The 23,490-nt window shown below is 43.3% G+C and overlaps 1 protein-coding gene across 1 annotated transcript in view; it reads right to left on the minus strand.

Annotated features, from left to right (window-relative positions):
* LOC107296509 (neurofibromin) overlaps positions 1–22,130 on the minus strand; it is a gene marked incomplete at its 5' end in the record, with an annotated part of 61,663 nt that extends 39,533 nt beyond the window's left edge. The window contains 11 exons of the mRNA XM_015825862.1: positions 2,229–2,384; positions 3,873–3,996; positions 6,731–6,810; positions 8,542–8,655; positions 10,475–10,609; positions 11,955–12,086; positions 14,751–14,825; positions 15,768–15,890; positions 18,461–18,634; positions 20,993–21,150; positions 22,055–22,130. Of these exons, the coding sequence (XP_015681348.1) occupies positions 2,229–2,384; positions 3,873–3,996; positions 6,731–6,810; positions 8,542–8,655; positions 10,475–10,609; positions 11,955–12,086; positions 14,751–14,825; positions 15,768–15,890; positions 18,461–18,634; positions 20,993–21,150; positions 22,055–22,130 (1,347 nt within the window). The remainder of the gene's footprint in view (positions 1–2,228; positions 2,385–3,872; positions 3,997–6,730; positions 6,811–8,541; positions 8,656–10,474; positions 10,610–11,954; positions 12,087–14,750; positions 14,826–15,767; positions 15,891–18,460; positions 18,635–20,992; positions 21,151–22,054) is intronic.
* Positions 22,131–23,490: the final 1,360 nt, after the last annotated feature.

Here is a 23,490-nt window from a genome sequence, read left to right on the forward strand (position 1 = left end):
TTCTCTCCCATAGACCGGTACGCGCCCACAGAGTGGGTCTCCTCAGGGTGCCGTCGGCCAAGCAGTGTCGGCTGGCGACCCCCAGGGGGAGGGCCTTCTCTGTGGGTGCCCCCGCCCTCTGGAACGAACTACCCCCCCAGATCCGGGTGATTCCGGATCTCCTTACTTTCCGCCGCGCCCTCAAGACATGGCTTTTCCAACAAGCGGGCCTGGCCTAGGGAGGATTTTAAATCGGGTTCATTTTTAGAAAATTTTAAATATCACAACTTAAAATATTTGGGTTTTAATTGGTTTTATTCGGCGGGGATTGTGGGTTTGTTTCTGTTTTAAAATGTTGTGAGCCACCCTGAGTCCCTCGGGAGAAGGGCGGGATACAAATCGAATAAATGAAATGAAAATGAAATGCTTGTCAGAAGGTTGCAAAAGGTGATCACATGACCCCGGGACACTACAGCTGTCATAAATGTGAGTCAGTTGCCAAGCGTCTGAATGATCACGTGACCGTGGGGATGGTGCAATGGTCATAAGTGTGAAAAACGGTCATGAGTCCCCTTTTTCAGTGCCATTGTAACTTCAAATGGTCAGTAAGTAGACCGTTTAAGTTGAGCACTACCTGCACTGAGAAATGGAAAAAGCATCCTGGAAAAAGGCCTGCAAGTCATTTCCATGATGACACCAAGACAAACAATCCCTAGATGCAAAAACTAGGGAACCAAACATGATTGGAGGGTACATTTTTTTTGCTTCCAAAAGACACACCTAGGGCAGGGGTAGGCAACCTTGGCTCTTTTATGACTCGTGGACTTCAACTCCCAGAATTCCTGAGCCAGCCATGCTGAGGGGAAAGGGAGAGGTTTCCATGCTGAGCCATGCTGGCTCAGAAATTCTGGGAGTTGAAGTCCACGAGTCATAAAAGAGCCAAGGTTGCCTACCCCTGACCTAGGGGATACCAAGTTGAGAAAAGCTGCCATAATTCATGACTGCTTCTCACTAAGGAAGAGGCAGAAAATTAATAAAATTACCTACTTGCCAATTGTAGAAAGCTGGGACCAACTTATTCTTTTGAAAGCTGAACATATTCTGTACGTAATTGTAAGACATTAGATATATAAAAATCCTTCCAGCACGGGACACCCACAATGCCGTGGGGAACAAATATAAAAAAACCTAGGTCAATGTCAAGAGTTTAGCCAGAGAGCTGGAACCCCCAAATACGGAGAGTAACTGTTTACGAGTAGTATGATTGTGTAACTACAGGTAGTCCTCAACTTACAACAGTTCACTTAGCAACTGTTCAAAGTTACAGCGGCACTGAAAAAAGTGACTTATGACCTTTTTTCACACTTATGACCATTGCAGCATCACCATGATCACTTGATCAAAATTCAAACGCTTGGCAACTGACTCATATTTATGACGGTTGCAGGGAATCACGTGATCACCTTTTGCAACCTTCTGACAAGCAAAGTCAATGGGGAAATCAGATTCGCTTAACAGTCGTGTCACTAACTCTACAACTGCAGTGATTCACTTAACAACAGTGGCAAGAAAGGTCATTTGACAAGCAGTCAATGGGGCAAAACTCACTTAACAACTGTTTCACTTAGCAACAGAAATTTTGGGCTCCATTATGGTTGTAAGTCGAGGACTACCTGTATAATTTATCGAATAAGCTGCCAAGACAGGGTTCACTCAAAAAAGCTACACAAAGAAAAAAAAATCCACAACGAACAGGAAGACTTTCACAGTCTAACCACACTCTTGAAAATCACAGGGTGTATGAGATCAGCCTAGAGTTTTCTAGTCGGGCACATGTTTCAAGGTGACATTTTTCATCACTAACCACTGCAGTGATTCACTTAAAACTGTGGCAAGAAAGGTTGTAAAATGGGGCAAAACTCACTTAACTATCTCACATAGCAACATGAGTTTGGGGCTCAATTGTGATCGTAAGTCAAGGACTGCCTGTAGCCCAGGGGTCCCCAACCCCCGGTCCGTGGACCGGTACCGGGCCACAGCATGCCAGCAACCGGTCTGCACAAACAAGCAAAGCCCCATCCGTGGGATGCAGGCAGCACACAAAACCACGCCCCCGCCGGTCCATGGAAAAAACTTTCTCCACGAAACCGGTCCCTGGTGCCCAAAAGGTTGGGGACCTCTGCTGTAGGCCACAAAAGAAAGCTTAAGGCTAAATACCACTCCACGGGGCCAACTCTCCCTTTACTCACCATGCAGAAACTTCCTTTGCCCTTCCTGAGCGGAGCTCCTGGGATACAGCGCATCATCTCTTCGTGGTCAAGAGAAATTTGATTAGCTCCACCTCCAGAGACATCACATCCTACCCCGTAAAGGAAGAGAAAAGGGCAGGAGCTTCTATCTGACTGCTACAAAGAGAAAGAAGAAGAAGAATTTAAAAGCCATCCAACTTTTGAAAGGAATGAAAAACACCAAAGAAACGTGGGAGGGGAGAGAAAGGTGGCCGGTGGCCCTACGTTTATCAAAGGAGAGAAAATACTTGTAAATAAGAGTAAAAGCAATATGAACAACACTTGAAAAATTGATATATATATATTTTTCACAAAAGGGGAGTCCTCAAATGAGAGGGCTGGAAATTTAACACCCATATAAGGGATTCTTTTCAGGGAACTGGTTTGTTTATCTTTGGAGAAAAGCTCATACTTGCTGTACATGCTGGGTATGTGGGCACTTCATACCGTCTGAAACAAATTTGCTGCCAGTCCTCTGTGCTTACATGCAATACAGGCAGTCCTCGAGTTACAACTGTATTGGAACTCAGAATTACGTCGTACGTTGTGTGCTAAGTGGATCACCACATGCCTGTGCCTGATTTTATTACCTTTTTTTGCAGCAGTTATTAGGTGAACACCACACCTATTTTACCTACACAGGGGAGGCTGAGAAATGGTAACTGGTCTAGGGTTGCCTAGTGAATTTTACTCCTCCTAGTAGGGATCTGAGCTGTTCAAAGCTGAAATTCTTCCCCACAAAAATCAAATTGGTCCCTGATACAATCAACAAAATACTTTCTCCATGGGTGACCGCCAATTCCTAAACCAGGGGTAGGCAACCTCAGCTCTTTTATGACTCATGGACTTCAACTCCCAGAATTCCTGAGTCAGCTATGCTGACTCAGGAATTCTGGGAGTTGAAGTCCATGAGTCATAAAAGAGCTGAGGTTGCCTACCCGTGTCCTAAACCAAGAGCTGTCCAAAAGGTGTTTTTCAAAAGGCAACTGGACTTGCTTGTTTTTTTTCCCTGGAAAATATTTGTTTCTTATCCAAGATGTTTCCGTTTCTTCTTCTGAACTAAAGAAGCTTCTTGGATAAGAAGCCATTTTTTTTCCAAGGAAAAAAAAACCAAGAAAGTCCAGTTGTGTTTTGAAAAACATGACAACCATGATCTGGATGATTGACAATTTCGAAAGACAACTGACCCTGAAGAATTATATATGAACACCTTATAGAAGTATATTAAATGTGTAAATGTCCGACAGGATCACACACTAACAGACACTAACAGACAAATAGTGTGCTTTGGTACACAGGATTACTCAAAATTCAAACTCCCCAAGCAGATGTAGAAGAGGTAAAGGGTAGCAATATCTTGAGCAACAAAAGAAACAAAGATTTTAGGAAAGATTTACATTTTCTTGCCAAGGAGATAGAATCTAGTTCACAATGTTAAGAAAACTGTTGTGGTACATGTTCACTTCCTTTACTGGGCAAGAATGTTAAAAATAGCTGGAGCTAGTCAAATTTTCTCTCCATGATTTTCCAAGCTTCCAGTTAAGTGGAACAAACCAGCAACAAGCCCTAACTGCAAGCCTTTTTGAGATTTAGGCATTCACTTACTTTGTTTTTCAGAAGAAATTTGTTCCTGCAGATCAAAATCTCTCGCAACCATTTGAGGATTTCCGTGCTGCTGAGAATCTGATTGCTCGTTAGTCTCTTGCATATACAAAATAGCATTTGTGAACTTCAGGAACATGCAAATAAGAAAACAGCCACAATCTGTCAGTTATCAATCAGAGCATTCTGTACTGTCCAAGGCAACATTTTAAGGAAGTTGTTCACGCAATTATCATGACAACAATTTACAATTTCCCCCAGTTCTGCACAGTCTTGTCTGCTTCCCTTCCAAATCCCACTACCCCAGGAAAACACTTAATTTGCTCAATCCTTTTTTGCAGACCCAAAGTTGGGGTTCAAAGTTCTGAGTACAAAATAATAACATCTTCACAAGTGTATAAATGTTTATACAAAACACTAGAAGGAAGCAGTTTCGCCCATAATTCACCCCAATGTGCCAAGGTTGAGAATTGTTTCTGGAGGTGAAATCACAAAACACACCTCATGAGTGTCTGAAAGACATCCTGCATTCTTTGTTTTTATGAAAAATTGGCAGGAGTAGCTATTAGATAAATACTGGGTGCACCGAATTTTACATATTTTTCATCTCAAAAGTATCCTTGTCAGTATCTTAAGGCTGCAGCGTATCTTAAGGCTGTAGCACAAGAATGTGACAAGAGAAGGAAAAAGGAGGAGAGGAAAAAAAGGTAACAGATGCACTCCATGTTTTTCTTCTACAAGTTTGGAGTTCCCACGAATCCACATTTGTAACCCTTTTAAAAATTAATTGTATTTGTTAAAAAAATAAAATACCAAAAAATACCAAAAAGTCTACAAAATAGGTTATTTTGATGAAAAGAAAATAAACACAACCCCCGTCCCCAATTAACATTAAAGCATTCCATGTGATATATAAATACCTACATGAAATTAATTCAGTTGCTAAGCTTGACATTAAATCTATAGCAACGTACTTTGTCATCTTCTCATTTTTAGAACATAAAGATTTTTCAAAAATAGGTAACCTGCAAAGCAATACATAGCTGTCCTCATAATACAGCTGTGTATATTGCAACCCACACCCTCCAGAGCTAAGATGAGCACTTCATAGGGAGAAAAGTGTAATACAGAACACTACAACTGGTACACAAGTTTGATGACTTTAGACTGAGGAAAAACATATTACAGGTAGTCCTTGACTTACAACCATTTGTTTAATGACTGTTCAAAGTTACAACAGCAGTGGAAAAGTGAGTTATGACCATTTTTCATACTTATGTCTGTTGCAGCATCCCTATAGTCATGTGATCAAAATCTGGGTGCTTGGCAACTGGCATATATTTATCATGGTTGCAGTATCCCAGGGGCATGTGATCCTTTTTCTGAGAAAGTCAGAATGGGGAAGCCAGATTCACTTAGCAACCATGTTACTAATTTAACAACTGCAGTGATTCACTTAACAATGTGGCAAGAAAGACTTTAAAATGAGGAAAAATTCACTTAACAACTGTCTTGCTTAGCAACAGAAAATTTGGGTTTAATCATGATCATAAGTTGAGAACTACTTGTACACTTGTTCTAAAACACTGCATTGGTTAGCAAGCAGAATTTCGCCTTTGTCCATGAAAGATAAGTTTATTTGGGTCTGGATCCCAAATATTCTGATGGAGGTTTTGTCCCGTGCAGAATTCCAGGATCCTAAGCAATTTTTTTGGTTTTCTGACTTTAGGGAGATGGGGGCAGATGTCTATCAGAATCTTCAGGGTGCTGCTCAAAAAACAGTTTCATTTAACACATTATGTAATTCATAGTTTTATGTTTGGGAGATAAGCTATATAGCAAGAATGCGATTATCCCCAGATGAGACTTTTCCCAAAAACAATCAGGTTCGTGATCTGGAAGTTCCTAGACTCAGCTTAATGGCAGCTGTTCAAGCATTGGCATGACTATCCTTCACTAACCAAGACAGCAACTGAATCTCTCCCGAACAACACATTGTCCACTATTGCAGATATATACCTTATAATAGAATTGAGGAATTCTCAGAAATTCCAATCTGACCAAATAATAGCAGGATTGGTGTTAATGGACACAGGCCTGCCTTATAACACTGCCCAAGTCCCCAATCTATCTGAAAGCACAAATGGGTGGCAACATTCAAAAGCCCCAAATTCTTTGGGTGCAGGTTATTTTAGAGATCCATCTTCCTGGGCCCCAGGAACTGATGAAGAGGCCTTGGAAAGGAAGCATTTGAGAAAAAGATGAAATTGTCTTCTCCGTAGTTGTCCCCAAATTATGGAACGGGTTGCTTCACAAAGCTCAACTGGCACCCATTTGTTGCTTATTTTGCAACAAAAACATTTTATATGGGTTAGTTATTTTGCAACAGACAGCAATTTTTTAAAAAAAATATATTAGGCAGTCCTTTGTTTCGGCAGACAATCTTTTTTCTGTGGGGTCTTTGGTGCTCTTGTTACCCAACTAGGTAACATCATCATTTGTAGTTTGCTAGTTTGCAGCAAACCCCACTCCCTTCTAGCACTGATGATGTTACCTAGTTGGGTCATGAAATGTCTGCAAAAAAAACAACCAAGCTCAAAGAGGACCAAGTACTCCACAGTCCAACCCTGAGCTACAAATATCCTCTTCTATTAATTTTTTACCTACCATCTTGTTTTGTCTGCTGAATCAAAATACTGCCTTATTGTCCTGCTATTCTATGGAAACACCATTTAGATGCAACCACTCTTAATCCCTTGAATGGGATGATTAGTGGCTCAGCTGCTGTTTTTCTATGCTTAAGAATTCTGGCTGTGATACAAAGTCCAGGAAAAGGAGTCAGTGGTGAGTCTTGAACTGACCTGATTTCCCAGAACGTTTCGATGGGTGCATCAGGGTTCCACAAGTCAATGCTGTCTAATTGATGAAGCACAAGCAAGGCCTGGAAGCATAAACATACAAAAAGACTCTGCATGAACATAACCCTGGACAGAAGATTTGTGGGAATAAAAAGATTAGACCAGGGCAGGGGTAGGCAACCTTGGCTCTTTTATGACTCGTGGACTTCAACTCCCAGAATTCCTGAGCCAGGAAATATTATTATTATTATTATTATTATTATTATTATTATTATTATTATTATTATTATTATTATTATTATTATTATTATTAATAATAATAATAATAATAATAATAATATAAAGTTGGAAGGGACCTTGGAGGTCATCTGGTTCAATCCCTTGCTCAGGCAGGAAACCCTATACCATTTCAGACAAATGGCCGTCCAGTCTCTTCTTAAAAACCTCCAGTGTTGGAGCATTCACCGCTTCTGGAGGCAGGTTGTTCCACTGGTTAATTGTTCTAACTGTCAGGAAGTTTCTCCTTATTTCTAGGTTGCTTCTCTCCTTGATTAGTTTCCACCCATTGCTTCTTGTCCTGCCTTCCGGCGCTTTGGAAAATAGCTTGACTCCCTCTTCTTTGTGGCAGCCCCTGAGATATGGGAACACTGGTATCATGTCCCCCCTCGTCCTTCTCTTCGTTAAACTAGACATACCCATTTCCAGCAACCGTTCCTTATATGTTTTAGCCTCCAGTCCCCTAATCATCTTTGTTGCTCTTCTCTGCGCTCTTTCTAGAGCCTCAACATCTTTTTTACATCGTGGTGACCAAAACTGAATGCAGTATTCCAAGTGTGGCCTTACCAAGGCATTTTAAAGTAGTATTAATACTTCACGTGATCTTGATTAGAGAAGGAACTTTATTGCTCTTGGATATGTGCATTTGTCTTCAATTTACAGCGTATACAGTACTCCTGATATTATTCCAATTAACAAATTGGTGGGCTGCACTAAGCTGAGAGAATATGATTGGCCCAAAGACACCTAGTGAAACTTTCACTGGTCAGCAACAGGCTTGAACTCAGCTCCGTCTTAATCTAACATGTTAATCACTATACCAAATTACAAAGCACATTAACAGGAGAATAATCACGTTGGCCAAACTTCATGAACTTAACATTTATTTAAAACTGACCTTTTGTCTGGCTCCCAGCCACTTTCTGGCGTGTGATCCCTGGGACCCCACTCCAAGGTTTCATATATCCTGGAAAAGTTATGCACTTCTAGAGAATCATCATGCAGAGCCAGACCCAAATTCAAAGGTTGGGAGAGAAGGAGATGGAGAAGCTGTTCTTTAGAATCAAGACATCTAAATAAGCCCTATGGCCAGAAGTTTGTTTCTAGTATCAAGATATGAGGTCTTATTCATAACAAAATTATTCCTCCATGTAATATAAAAACTGGCCGGGGTGGAGTGGGGAGGGGTTGTGTTGCTGCTATTAAGAAATTTGAATTAAAAATCCGCACATTATAAATAGATACTATATCAGCAACATAAGTGATATTGGACTTTGGTATCAATGCCAGATGGAGATATTTTTATTCAGATTGAGCCATTTACTAAACGCCATCCTTGTGCAATTTCACCTGCTGAGTTCACAGTTGCTGTTCTTGTAGATGTGTTTATTTCATATTGTATTTTTAAGAGATGTGTACACCACCTGGAAAACCAAACTAGCCGACGCTTTAGAAATGTGTTAACTGAATAAGAAGATCCCAATCCCCTTCTGTTCCAGGCAGTAGCTTGAATGTAAACACCAATTAAGTCTCCTTACCTCCATGGCCTCTTGTGCTATTTCTGGCATACTGGCTTGTGGGACAAGCTGGACAAGGCCCGTTATGAGTTCAGCCGTGCTTCCTTGGGTGTCAGGCCCCTGTTTCTTTGGATTCTGTATGAAAAGACAGAGATGCTGAAGCATTTGTTCATCAGTGAGCGTAGACAGGCAGCGTAGACAGTGAGAACTGCCCCCTGAATTCTACGAAGATGAAAGGAGCTACACAAAATTGGTTGAATTGGTTTTGCCTGGGGTTTGTGATCAGTAAGAATCTATTCACATACTGTGATTTAAAGGCTTTAATTCAATATAGTCTACTGCTGAAACTCGGCCACTGGAAATCAAAAAAATTAGATAGCTTGACTCTAAAGGCTAGAAACAGGTCTCAAGATCTATATGGAACTGCTGCAATTTGCCTCGGATGGGATTCTACATCAATATGTGCCACAAATTAAAAGAAGTGTTACAAATCAAAAGGTAAGCATTATATGTTTTGTGACCTCCACGTCTGGAATACCCGTTTGCTCCTTTCGAATTTTTTTGAATCTGTTTTAAGAACTTTGTGTAGATCTGTAAAAGGAGCTGGAATAAATGGGTAGGAAACAAGTTGGTGCTTGTTTCATTTGGGAAAAAACAAAGTTCTTCAATCTGTGTGAAGTAACTGCTCCCTTAGGTTCAATAGATGATTGTACCGTTTCTAGCTACAACAACCTCTTCCTGCAACTGTAGACCCGCAGGGACGTACACAAAACAAAAGGACATTTTGTCCAGTTCTAAAACAAACCGTCCTCTTCTAGATCCTTTTCCCAGTGTCACTTTCCATGAGATGGGTGGCAGTATAACATGCATGGATTGATTGATTTCATATTAGCTGCAGAAATTAAATACAAGAACCTTTGGGTGGTTCTAGGTTTCAGCTGAAACAAAATCTGGAGAGATCCTGGAGCGATTTTATGAGGAGGGTAGGGCTGTTGTTGTTAATTGCGAAGTCGTGTCCAACCCATCGCGACCCCATGGACAACGTTCCTCCAGGCCTTTCTGTCCTCTACCATCTTCTGGAGTCCATTTAACTCACACCTACTGCTTCAGTGACTCCATCCAGCCACCTCATTCTCTGTCGTCCCCTTCTTCTATTGCCCTCCATCTTTCCCAGCATTAGGCTCTTCTCCAGTGAGTCCTTCTTTCTCATTAGGTGGCCAAAGTATTTGAGTTTCAACTTCAGGATCTGGCCTTCTAAAGAGCAGTCAGGGTTGATCTCCTCTAGGACTGACTGGTTTGAACGCCTTGCAGTCCAAGGGACTCGCAGGAGTCTTCTCCAGCACCATAGTTCAAAGGCCTCAATTCTTTGGCGCTCAGCCTTTCTTACGGTCCAACTAGGGCTAGGGCTAGGTTGGTGCATGTCACCTTTCCCCCCCTCCCTTATGCTGCAAAGCTTGTGCCCAGCCTACTTGTCTCCCACCCAGCCCAGCATCTTCCCTTCTCTCCCTCTCTTTCCTGCTTCTCCTCAGCAGCTCCTCAGCAGCATAGCATATCCCACCATCATACCCACTGCCTAATATCAGTGCCTTCCCTTCAGGTTCTGTCCCTCCAAATGATTCTCACAGCCCATTACAATTTTCACTAAGCAACATACATAGCTTCTCCAGGTGGTGTTCAAAGAAATTTAAAATTGCATTAATTTGTATTTTTTTTTAAATTATTACTATGGGTTTTTTAAAAAAAATTGTTCCAAGGGTCAAGACTATTTTTATTCGGCACTTTCTGAATTTTGCATACTTGCCAGATCAGGTAGCAACAAATATCAATCTAAAATAGTTATCAAGGTTTAAAAGTCCTTCAAGCTGCTTTAACTTCTGCATGTTACATTATGTTTATAAAAATGTATATTCATAATCTTTTTTTAAAAAAAAACAACAACCAGATTTTCACTTACGTAGAGTAAGAGTTTTGGGTCAGCGTGGATCAGTTTTACAATAGATAACAACAAAACTTTATAACTTCTGGTTTCAACATCTGTAGGTTTTTCTTTAAACTTCAGGCTTGTCATTTTCTCTTTAAATGTAAGACTCTAAGACAAATAAAAGCATTAACAAAGTAATAAATATTCCAAACATGGAACTTGTTTCAAACAGCAGGATACCAATTGTTCGTTCTAACACATCTATTGCTGAAATATGAATTGTACAGCTGATTTTTTTTTAATCAGTCTCTTTTTTCATTAGTTCTGAACTGGAATGTCCACGTAGTCTTCCATTATGATGCAATATCTCTTTAACTCATCCCTTTCATTACTCAAGAGAAGGATTCTGAGGTCACCTGAACAGGCTGAAAGCAACAAGTCAGTCTGCAGCTCTACTAACAAAGATACATAGTATGAAAAATTATTGTATGAGAAGCAAGGAGGAAACTAGCACAGAATCACAAATGGAAAGGGCCATCGAGATTAGCATATCAACCTGCCCCATGCAGGAATTAAAATATTTCAAAAATATTAAGAAAGGAAGACCCACTAGTGCAGTGGTGGCGAACCTATGGCACGGGTGCCAGAAGCGGCACTCGGAGCCCTCTCTGTGGGCACACGTGCCGTTGCCCCAGCCTTACCTCCCCCAACAATTCCCTCTCCAGCAGACCCCCTGAAGGAGAGTCGCCCCCGAACGTGGCCCACATGGAGCAGCGCAGCCAAGGACATGGCAGCCAGGCAGCGTAGACAAGACTCTGCCCTCACACCCCATCATGCAGTTGATGCTGCAGGGCGCGGTCAGAGGGTGTGGCCGGCAAAGCACTGCTGGGCAATCTGTGGCGGGCCCTGGAGGCAGTGAGTGGTCCTGTGGGCAGGCGGGGCTGGGGATGGGGGGGCAGAACGGGGGCAGGGCCAGTTTTTGGGCTCTCGGTCTCTAAAAGGTTTGCCATCACTGCACTAGTGTCTAGAAACTGAATTCGGCTGCTCTGTTGTTTTTGTTTGCTAAGACTTTTTCTAAGATTAAATCAGCATTTTAAAACCTTCAGAATTTCCAGGAATGTGGACGTCAACTTCCAGATTCCTCATCAATGATCATGCTGGCTGTGGAATTCTAGGAGTTGAAGTCCATTTCTGGAAATTCCCATGGTTAGACAATCCTGCCTTATAGGTTACCAAATTGCCTAGCAATATTTATGTCAGCCTGATAGCCATGGGATATTGGCTTCTCTTGCCTATGATCTGAGAACACCACCACCACCACATGCTAAGTTCTTTCATCTTGGGTTTTAAATTGGAAAGATCACTGGGGGAAAAAAAGAGAGAAGCTTGTTTTTAATTGCCACCAAATGGGTATCGCTGGATGCAACATTAGAACATCAAATAAAAAACAACAACAACCAAGTGCACTTCCCAAGCTTTTGTATCAACTAAATAACAAAAAGCGAGGCCTCACCGGGGTCATACGGATTGGGGTATGCACACCAGAGCCCTGTAAAGCTTTATGGAGAGTTTCACTGAACATGCTGCGGAGTTCCACGGAATGACAATAGACAGCATCAATCTTGGGCCACCAATCTAATGCAGACTAGATGAGGAAGAAAACAAAAATATCAGTGGAGAGTAGACAACAGGAGGATTCCACAGGGCACGCAGTCTGGCAAGGAATTCACAAGGAAGTGGCCCATGTCTGACTGTGCCACTGCTTCCAGCAGTTTTCCTAAAGCAAGTCACAATGGTTTTGATGACATCATCTTGCATCACAGATCTCATGAGGAGGCATGGTGGCTCAGTGGCTTAAGGACACTGGAGATGGTCTTTGCTTCAGCAGTTCAAGTCCTAGCTCCGGATGGCAGTGAGCTTCCGTCACTTGCCTCAGCTTCTGCCCACCTAGCAATTCGAATGTCATGGTTCCGAAAGAAGAAGCTTTTCAAAGAACTTTGAAGCTATGTTTACCTTAAAGAATCCTTTTATTGCTACATAGCTTCGGCACGTACATAATGAAGCCAAAAACGGAATCCTCCCCCCCCCCAATCACCGTTAACAAAGCATAACTCACTCCTTCATTTAACAATCATCAATCACATTCTCCAATTAGTTTGAAGTGTGAACTTTCCCTCCCGTAACTCCTCTGGTTACAACTGACCTTGGAAATACTGTACTGAAATATTGTTATGGCTAACTATCCCCCGAGTACATACTTTCCCCCCCCCTCCCGCTATTCTAACATTGTCTGACTTTAACTCTAGAAGTGATACACAGGTTAAATAAAACATGTTTGCTTCTTCATATATGTCAAGCAAGAACATCCGATGTTAGCAGCCTTGACATCGAAAGCATGCTACATGCAAGTAGATAAATAGATACCACTTCAATGGGAAGATAATGGTGTTTCATATAGTAGCGTGAATCCAGACAGTGCCGGACCTTCCTCAATGCGACGCCTGAGCATGAGGCGGCATCGGTAGAGGGAGAAGCCTGGATCACGCTGCAAAATGCCATTGAATCTTTCTGAATGTGGCAATAGTCCATCCCCCTGTGGTGCACCCTGGATAGGGCTCGAGTGTGAACTGAATGGACTGGCAATTGCCAGCAGCCAAACAACTATTTTGTACTAACATTGTAATCTCCTGGTTAATGTAACATTGCCATATGCTAAATACAGATATCATAGGTGATGTCCTGTCTCTTTCTCTGCCCTATGATTACAATTTACCAGTCAACCTCTTATTCCTCTAACAAAAAAGATGCAGCTGATAAGAATAAATTTAGAGAGAAGGGTCTGAATGGATAAATTATTCTATTTGTGGCATACTAAAGTCTTTAAAGATCATCATGCTGGCCCAGACAAACTTTATGTATAGCTCCCGTCTTCCTCACTCTCATCTTTCTTTCTCGTTAGATTGCCACTAACTTGGGAAATTACTTAGAATTTGTAATTACTTCAAAACTTACATTTGTAATTATGCGGTGGAGTGAATTTACCAGCACATAATGAAACGTGGATGGGGAATTCTGTGCCAGGCAAGTCTAGAAAAGACAAGAGGCAGGGGGTTAACTTTCCTTCAGAAACAAACCTGGAAATCAAAAGTACAAACCCACCACCAACATCTCCACAGCAAGCAAATGAGCAAGACCAGGACAAGGGGGGCACCACCGTGAGGCATGAACACAGACCCACCTACAAGGCAGACCCACCTAAAGGCAGAGATTTCATCAACAGATTTCTTGAAACTTTTCAGAACAACGAATGGTGAGCGACAGAGTTCTTGATTCTTCATGAATCCTGGATATTTGACTCATTTGTCCAATCCAGGGGTGTCAAACTCAATTTCATTGAGGGCTGCATCAGCATTGCGGTTGCCCTGGGGGGGGGCAGGTGGGTGTGGCCAGGGTGGGCACGGCCTACTGGGTGGGCATGGATGGGGTGGGTGTGGCCTACTGGGTGGGCGTGGCCAGCTNAAATATTGTTATGGCTAACTATCCCCCAGTACATACTTTCCCCCCCCCCTCCCGCTATTCTAACATTGTCTGACTTTAACTCTAGAAGTGATACACAGGTTAAATAAAACATGTTTGCTTCTTCATATATGTCAAGCAAGAACATCCGATGTTAGCAGCCTTGACATCGAAAGCATGCTACATGCAAGTAGATAAATAGGTACCACTTCAGTGGGAAGATAATGGCGTTTCATATAGTAGCGTGAATCCAGACAGTGCCGGACCTTCCTCAATACGACGCTTGAGCATGAGGCAGCATCGGTAGAGGGAGAAGCCTGGATCACGCTGCAAAATGCCATTGAACCTTTCTGAATGTGGCAATAGTCCATCCCCCTGTGGTGCACCCTGGAAAGGGCTTGAGTGTGAACTGAATGGACTAGCAATTGTCAGCAGCCAAACAACTATTTTGTACTAACGTTGTAATCTCCTGGTTAATGTAATGTCGCCACATGCTAAATACAGATATCATAGGTGATGTCCTGTCTCTTTCTCTGCCCTATAATACAGTTTACCAGTCAACCTTTTGCTCCTCTAACAAAAAAGATGCAGCTGATAAGAATAAATTTAGAGAGAAGGATCTGAATGGATAAATTATTCTACTTGTGGGATATTAGAGTCTTTAAAGATCATCATGCTGGCCCAGACAAACTTTATGTATAGCTCCCGTCTTCCTCACTCTCATCTTTCTTTCTCATTAGATTGCCACTAACTTGGGAAATTACTTAGAATTTGTAATGACTTCAAAACTTACATTTGTAATTATGCGGTGGAGTGAATTTACCAGCACATAATGAAACGTGGATGGGGAATTCTGTGCCAGGCAAGTCTAGAAAAGACAAGAGGGGGGTTAACTTTCCTTCAGAAACAAACCTGGAAATCAAAAGTACAAACCCACCAGCAACATCTCCACAGCAAGCAAATGAGCAAGACCAGGACAAGGGGGGCACCACCGTGAGGCATGAACACAGACCCACCTACAAGGCAGACCCACCTAAAGGCAGAGATTTCATCAACAGATTTATTGAAACTTTTCAGAACAACAAATGGTGAGCGACAAGAGTTCTTGATTCTTCATGAATCCTGGATATTTGACTCATTTGTCCAATCCAGGGGTGTCAAACTCAATTTCATTGAGGGCTGCATCAGCATTGCGGTTGCCCTGGGGGGGGGCAGGTGGGTGTGGCCAGGGTGGGCACGGCCTACTGGGTGGGCATGGATGGGGTGGGTGTGGCCTACTGGGTGGGCGTGGCCAGCTCTACATCATTCACGTCAAGGGTGCCTGTGGGGGCCTGGGCAGGAGTGGGACAGATCTGAGGGTCTCTGGCAGAAAGGAGCGGGACCAGGGCAGAGCCCATCAAGCCGGATATGTGACGTAGGCCAAGGCCATTTGCTGGCCACTTCCAGGCAATGGTACATTTCTTCATTCCTCACAAACGTGACACCTCCCCAGCATGCACCCAGGGGGCGGGGTCAATGCGGCAGGTGCTGTTCCTCACTGTTTCCAGACAGCCTTGTGGAGCTAAGACTGAATGCATTTCAGCATAGATGGCCACCACAAAATTGTACATTGGCTCCTGGCCGGCCTGGGCCAGGGCCAAGGCAGAGGGGCCGTTCCCTCACTATTTCCAGCATGGCTTCGCGGGCCACATGAAACCACTTCGTGGGCCGCATCCGGCCCCTGGGCCTTGTGTTTGACATGTCTGGTCCAATCCCATGCTCAGGACCACCTTTAACTAAGGAGCGGGGACTCAAGGAGCCACATCCTTACCTTGAAGTGTTGGTTATTGTGGGGGTTGATTCGGAAGCAGGACACTAAGCAGTCGATCATGAGGTCTATGTCTGCATTCTGGTTGCCTCTGGAGAAAGGCTTGCTAGGGTTGAAGAGCAGGTTCTTGAAGACAACAAACAGGTCGCGGTTATTACAATCACCACTAGGCAATGTTGAAAGAGATGGGGAACCAACAGAAGATGGTTGAGCAAAGATTCTGATAATTCCCTTGTAGGCAAAGGTAGGAAAAATAATAATACAGTCACCATACTGGTTTAAGCCAGATGTCCATTTATCTCATGGATGTCCCAAAGGTGCTTTTCCAAAAATCAATTGGACTTTGTTTTTTCTTGAAGATGTTTCGCTTCTCATCCAAGAAGTTTTTTTTTTCCAGTTCTGAAGCTTCTTGGATCAGAAGGGAAACATCTTCAAGGAACAACAAAGTCCAGCTGCCTTTTGAAAAAGCACTTTGGGACAACCAGGACCTGGATGACTGAGAATCTCCATAGACATAGAATTCTTTATTGGCCAAGTGTGGTTGGACACACAAGGAATTTGTTTCCGGTGCATAAGCTCTCAGTGTACATACAATAGAGATAATCGTGATCATATACAACATGCAAATACATTCATCATAAATCGTGAGATACAACACTTCATCATAAATCATAAGATGCAACACTTAGTTATAGTCATAGAGTACTAGCTAAGCAAACAACACAAATCATACTAGGGTACAAAAAAACCCAAACAATATAAATTGTAAGATACAAGCAGCAAAGTTATAGTCATAAGAAGATAAGGACAGGTAATAGAAAAGATGAGGAGTATCATAGTAATGCAGCTTTACTAAATATTTTGACAGTGTTGTATGAATTAGTTGTTAAGCAGAGTGACAGCATGGGGAAAAAAGCTGTCCTTGTATCTAGTTGTTTTGGTGTGCAATGCTCTGTAGTGTCGTCTTGAGGGAAGAAGTTGAAATAGTTTATGTCCAGGATGTGAGGGGTCTGTAGATATTTTCACAGCCCTCTTTCTGTCTCGTACAGCATACAGGTCCTCAATGGAAGGCAGGCTGGTAGCAATTGTTTTTTCTGCAGTCCTAACTATCCGTTGAAGTCTATGTCTGCCTTATTTGGTTGCAGTTCTAAACCAGACAGTTATAGAGGTGCAAATGACAGACTCAATAATTCCTTTGTAGAACTGTATCAGCAGCTTCCTGGGCAGTCTGAGCTTTCTGAGTTGGTGCAGGAAGAACATTCTTTGTTGTACTTTTTTGATGACATTTTTGATGTGAGGTGTCCATTTTAAATCTTGAGATATTATAGAACCTAGAACAGTGATGGCGAACCTTTTAGAGACCGAGTGCCCAAAAACTGTCCCCGCCCCCGCCCCTACCCCATCCCGCCTGCCCACAGGGCCACTCACCGCCTCCAGGGCCTGCCGCAGATCGCCCAGGCAGCCCAGCAGCGCAATGGCGGCCACGCCCTCTGCCCACGCCCCGCAGCATCAACTGTACGGGATGGGACGTGAGGGCAGAGTCTTGTCTACGCTGCCTGGCTGCCATGTCCTTGGCTGTGCTGCTCCGCGTGGGCCACGCTCGGGGGTGACTCTCTTCCAGGGGGGCTGCTGGTGAGGGGATCGTGGTGGGAGATGAGGCTGGGGCAACGGCACGTGTGCCCACAGAGAGGGCTCCAAGTGCCACCTCTGGCACACGTGCCACAGGTTCGCCACCACTGACCTAGAAACTTGAAGGTCTCTACTGTTGATACTGTGTTGTCTAGTATTGTAAGAGGTTGTAGAATAGTAGGGTTTCTCCTAAAGTCTACTGTCATTTCTACAATTTTGAGTGTGTTCAGTTCAAGATTGGTCCGCCCAAACCACAAGGCTAGTTGTTCAACCTCCTGTCAGTATGCTGATTCGTTGTTGTCTTGAATGAGGCCAATCACACTGTTGTATCATCTGCAAACTTCAGTCCTTTTCAGAGGGATCTTTTGAGATGCAGTCATTGGTATATAGAGAGAAGTGGAGAGAGCACACAGCCCTGGGGGGGCCCTGTGCTAATTGTACAGGTATCTGATGTGACTTTGCCTAGCTTCACTTGCTGCTTCCATGAGATATTTATCTCATGGACAGACACAAGCCCAGCATGTCATCCCAGGTGGAAAGAGAGGCAACCATAGGACAATCCACACAATGGTTCTAAAACTCTGAGATTTACTTTCCTATCCAGTCTTTTCTTGAACCAACTGGTTAAGAGCCAGGGTGGTGCAGTGGTTAGAATGCAGTACTGCAGGCTACTTCTTGCTGACTGCTGGCTGCCTGCAGTTTGGCGGTTCGATTCTCACCGGCTCGAGGTTTCCTCAGCCTTCCATCCTTCTGAGGTTGGTAAAATGAGGACCCAGATTGTTGGGGGCAAAACACTAACTCTGTAAACCGCTTAGAGAGGGCTGTCAAGCACTGTGAAGCGGTACATAAGTCTAAGTGCTATTGCTATGCGTGAGGAATTTTTTCAATAAAAAAGGCAGGACTCTCATGAGGTGAAGCAATGGCTGTTAACTACCATTAATCAACTTAGACACAATATCAAGCCAGGATCTGACAGGCTGCCCACAAAGAATAATTAAAGGTTCAGAATTCAAAATCTCACACATACAAAGCAGTGTATAATTCTCGAGTTCCTTTTATTTTTTTACCTTGAGATCTACTACCATGGACTGCACTAGAAGAAAAATCACTGAATTGTCTTCCCAGCTGATGTATGTTGATGCTTTGCACAATTTTACACAAGCGATGGCTGCACTTTCAGTTAGCTGCCTACTTCCGCTGTGGCCCGCCAGCGCCTTCCTGAGGTTGTCCAAGAATTGTTTCTGTAGTGTCCAAAACATATGAATGAGAAAATAAGTTAAAACTGTATCTAAGTTCAAATTTCATTAACAGACATTGTTCTGCTTGAAGATCACCATTTATTTGTCAAGCATGGGAAATCAGGAGTCCAGGCAGTTCAAACGAATATAAAGGTTTATTGCAAGCTTAAGCTCGCTACAAGAATCTGAACTACTAACAGTCAAAACAAATTGGCGGTAGCTAAAAGCCAATGGCATTTAAGATGGGCATCTCTTGTGGATGCCAAGGGACTCAAGACTGATGACCCCTCCCTCAGGCTCAGGCTCATCATCTCCTACATTACTGATGCAAAAGATGTTTTTGTTAAGGTTAAGATTCTAACATATTCTGAGTCCAAACCACTTTTGGAGTGCAAAACCACTTTTGCACTGTTATACTCCAGGAGAAAAAACAAAATTTGGGGGCAGAGGATTAAATCTAATATCTAATCATATCATTTAGATTTCTGAAATAAAGTGGGCTGGAAATCCCTTAATAGAAAATAATTCTGTGCATAAAAAAAACTGGCATGTTAAAGTTGAAAGGATGACGCACCTCGGTTCTAATCTACATGAAAGCTGGGACATGACCACTGAAGTAAAGACAAGGATAGAGAAAGCTCGAACAGCATTCTTCAAAATGAAAAAGGTCTTCTGCAGTCACGACATAAGCCTAAGACTGAAAATCAGGCTTGACAGATGCCATATTTTTTCTATCCTGCTCTATGGATAGAAAGTTGGCCTCTGACAGAAGGCCACCTGAAGAGACTAGAAGCATTTGAAATGTGGATTTACAGGCCGCTATTACGTATAAGCTGGGTTGACAAGATCAGAAATGAGGAGGTGATAAGCCACCTGGGAAAGCCAAGAGAAATCATCAAAACAATTAAAAAACGAAAATTAGAATATTTCGGACATGTGATGCGACACCCAGAAAAATACGGCATACTCCATTTAATCCTCCAGGGAAAAATTGAAGGCAAACGAGGTCCAGGCAGAAGAACATGGCTTCAAAATCTAAGGCAGGGCTTTTCAACCAGTGGTACGGGTACCACCTGTGGTACATTGGCACCTGGCAGGTGGTACACGACCATCCTAGAAAAATGGTAGTGGGGGAGGGGAATGAGCTGAACCGGTGGCAGCACCACACAAGCCTGAGTGAGAGATGGCTGGAGCTGCAGAGCTGTCAGGGCTCAGCTGAAGCGCCAGGATCAGAGCCGCTTTCCAGCTGATCGGCGCTTCTTCGGGGCTGTCAGGGCTCAGTGGAAGCGCCAGGATCAGCGCCAGGCTCCATCTGAAGCTCAGTGCTGATCCTGACGCTTCTGCTGAGCCCTGAAGAAGCGCCAATCAGCTGGAATGTTGCAGCATCTCCAGGGTCTTGTGATTTACATTCAGATGCTTGACAACTGATTCATATTTATAATGGTCACAGTGTCCCAGGGTCATGTGAAGTGACCAAAACCTGCTGCAACCACCCAGCAGATGGGGGAATAAAAACCAAACACCCCCACCCCACCCCCGCTGCCAATCCTCAACAGAAATGTTCACAACAATGAAAACCTCGGAAAAGAGGAAGAGCGCCACTGGGCGGGCAGGCAGGTGTCTTGCTCGGCTGTGCCTTGGGGGGGCACTTTTCTCAGTGCCATTGTAACTTCGAACAGTCACTAAGCGAACTAGTAAGTCTAGGACTAACTGTACTTTATCACTTTTTTCCTTTTTTGGGGGGGGGTCATCAAGTTTTTGACACCTTGCTAGGCGACTGGTGGTACTCGGATGTTGCCATATCCTAAAAGTGGTACAATGGGCGAAAAGTTGAAAAGCCCTGTTCTAAGTGATTGGTTTGGACAAAACTCAGCAGCACTTTTTCGTGCGGCTGCTGATAAAAACAGGATCGCCAACATGATCACCAACGTCCAATAACGGATACGGCACAAGAAGAAGAAGAAGCATATTAAAGAGATGGACTGCTCACCAACATATAATACAGGTAGGACTCACTTAGCTTAGTTTAAGTTTATACTGTAGTACCCATTTTTCAGATGGTCAATAGTTTTTACCAATCATCAAATCCACATACTTGGCTCTTGATGGCTATGTACTACCACCATAACCATGCAGGCAGCATACTTTGCGTAGCAGCTGCTGGAGAAGAGTGGGAGATTGCCCTCTTCCTTGAATGGATGAGCTTCCCAAAAGGACCTCTTGAAACAGACCAATACAGAAGATTACAGTAGCTTGCTCCAACAGGACTGCACTTACATTTCTTGCTTCTGTGTTTGTTTTAAAATAAATCAACTCTCCATCTAAAGAACCCTCATTAGGAGATATTTCAGCTTTCTTTACCTTGTTCATTTTGTTTTCCTCTACTAAATCCTTCGCAATGTCTTGGATGATTTCTGGACAAAGGACGAGGAGGATAATTTGCAAGGGCCAAACAGCTGCTTTGCGTTTCGTGCTTTCAGCAAATCCATCTACCAAATCAAACAGCTTCTCTGCACAATCTGAACCAAAGAAATGAGATGACACAAAACATGCTGAGTTCCACTTACAGAAGAAGGATAAATGCTAAAGTCCCTCTCATGTTTAACACATAATATCAATAATTAACAGTACGTGAGTCCTAGACGAGAGAGAGAGGGAGGGAGGAAAGGAAGGAAGGCAGGCAGGCAGGCAAGAAAAAGAAAGAAAGAAAGAAAGAAAGAAAGAAAGAAAGAAAGAAAGAAAGAAAGAAAGAAAGAAGAAAGAAAGAAAGAAAGAAAGAAAGAAAGAAAGAAAGAAAGAAAGAAAGAAAGAAAGAGGGAGGGAGGGAGGGAGGGAGGGAAGGAAATAAATCAATCTAAGTAATTACGACCTTCAAGAAGAAAACACAACCCAGCCTAAACATTCAGCCTGGCTTTTTTTTTTTTACCCAAGTACAGGCTGAGGAACATTTTGAGAAGTACAAACATTTTCTCTTAAAAAAAAAACATTGAGTAGGACCAGTTTGAGATCTGCATGCCAGATGTTAACACAGAAGACCATTTTTTGCCTTAATGACACAAGCTTAAATGCCAATTTTTTCCCCTCCAGAAAGATGCTGCGTAATCACAAACGGTTAAACCAAAATGGCATGACTATTAACATTCTGGCAGCGACTGAGAGGAACTGGAGTCCTGGCAGCTACAGAGCCACAAATTCATCAAACTAATGAGGTGAGGGATGTGGTTTTGGTGAGAGGTGAATCTTCAGAGTTCCTTTCAGTAATGTGGTACTCGCATCCAGAGACCATGTTCAAAACAAGTCACATTAGAAGATTAACATGGTTGGTTTGCAATTATGTGAGCTTAGCCATGTAAGGAGACACTCTTGGATGTAACGAACAAAATTTATCTGGCAAGGTCTCTTTCTGGTTGGATAAACCCTTACCTGACAGATCTGTCTGTGGTGTCTGGTATAGCTTAGTAAATTCATCCGGATAGTTTTCCACCCAGTTCCAAAATGCCTAGACAACATTTGTCAGAAAGTACAATTAATACCAAGAATACATTTTGTACAGGCGCTACATTTTTGGATGGTAAATGATGGAATCATGTCCTTTCTGATTTCACATGTGAAAGCATATACAGAAAAGAAAAAGCACATAAAATGTTCCACTCTATCTTTAACGCATGAATCAACTCAGAATGTAACTAAATGTACTACTGCACTTACTAAGTTACAATTATGATGCGTATGACAGAAAAGAACATCATCTGACCTCGTAATTCTGGTCTTTCGCTTATTTCAAAGTAACGCAAAGGGATTCAAATAACTTCCTTAGGACTCATGTATGTTCACTTAGCAAGGCAAACTAAGAGGCGCTTAAAACCAACCTACATAAAATTCCAATCATACATACTGTACGTCTCAAAAGACATGAATAAAAAATGCAAAAACCTTTCCTTGTTTGGTAAAACGCACACACACACAGCATATTGCAGTGTTTCTCAGCCTTGGCCATTTGAAGATGTGTAGACTCCAACTTCCAGAATTCCCCAGCCAGCATGTTTCATGTGGCCCGCGAAGCCATCCTGGAAACAGTGAGGGAACGGCCCCCTCTGCCTTGGCCCTGGCCCAGGCTGGCCAGGAGCCAATGTCCAATTTTGTGGTGGCCATCTATGCTGAAACGCAGTCTTAGCTCCACAAGGCCGCCCCCCCCCCCGCATGGCCTGAGAGGAACAGTGAGGCTCCTCCAGTGGACCATGCCTTGGCACTTGCCCTGGTCCCACCCCCTTCTGCCAGAGACCCTCAGATCTGTCCCACTCCTGCCCAGGCCCCCCACAGGCACCCTTGACGGGAACGATGTAGAGCTGGCCACACCCACCCAGTAGGCCACACCCATTCCATCCACGCCCACCCAGTAGGCCGCACCCACCCTGGCCACACCCACCCGGCCCCCTGAGGGCAACCACAATGCTGATGCGGCCCTCAATGAAATTGAGTTTGACACCCCTGACGTAGACTTATATACCGCTTCACAGTGCTTTACAGCCCTCTCTAAGCAGTTTACAGAGTCAGCATCTTGCCCCCAACAATCTGGGCCCTCATTTTAGTGACCTCAGAAGGATGGAAAGCTGAGTCAATCTTGAGGCGGTGAGAATCGAACTCCTGGAGTGAGCAGTGAGTCTGCATTACTACATTCTAACCACTGCACCACCACAGCTCTTTCCTCAACAACCGTTGAGTCCCACTAATATTGTCCATGATATACTAAAACCTGAGGCAACCTCACGAAGGATCAAAGATGGATTCAAGGCAGACAAAATAAAGGACTTCTGCCCCAAATGTATAAATTAGCTTTTTCTTAAGATTGTACTCTTGAG

The sequence above is a fragment of the Protobothrops mucrosquamatus genome, unplaced genomic scaffold, assembly GCF_001527695.2.
Source record: "Protobothrops mucrosquamatus isolate PMUCROS unplaced genomic scaffold, P.Mucros_1.0 scaffold2844, whole genome shotgun sequence".
Taxonomy (NCBI): domain Eukaryota; kingdom Metazoa; phylum Chordata; class Lepidosauria; order Squamata; family Viperidae; genus Protobothrops; species Protobothrops mucrosquamatus.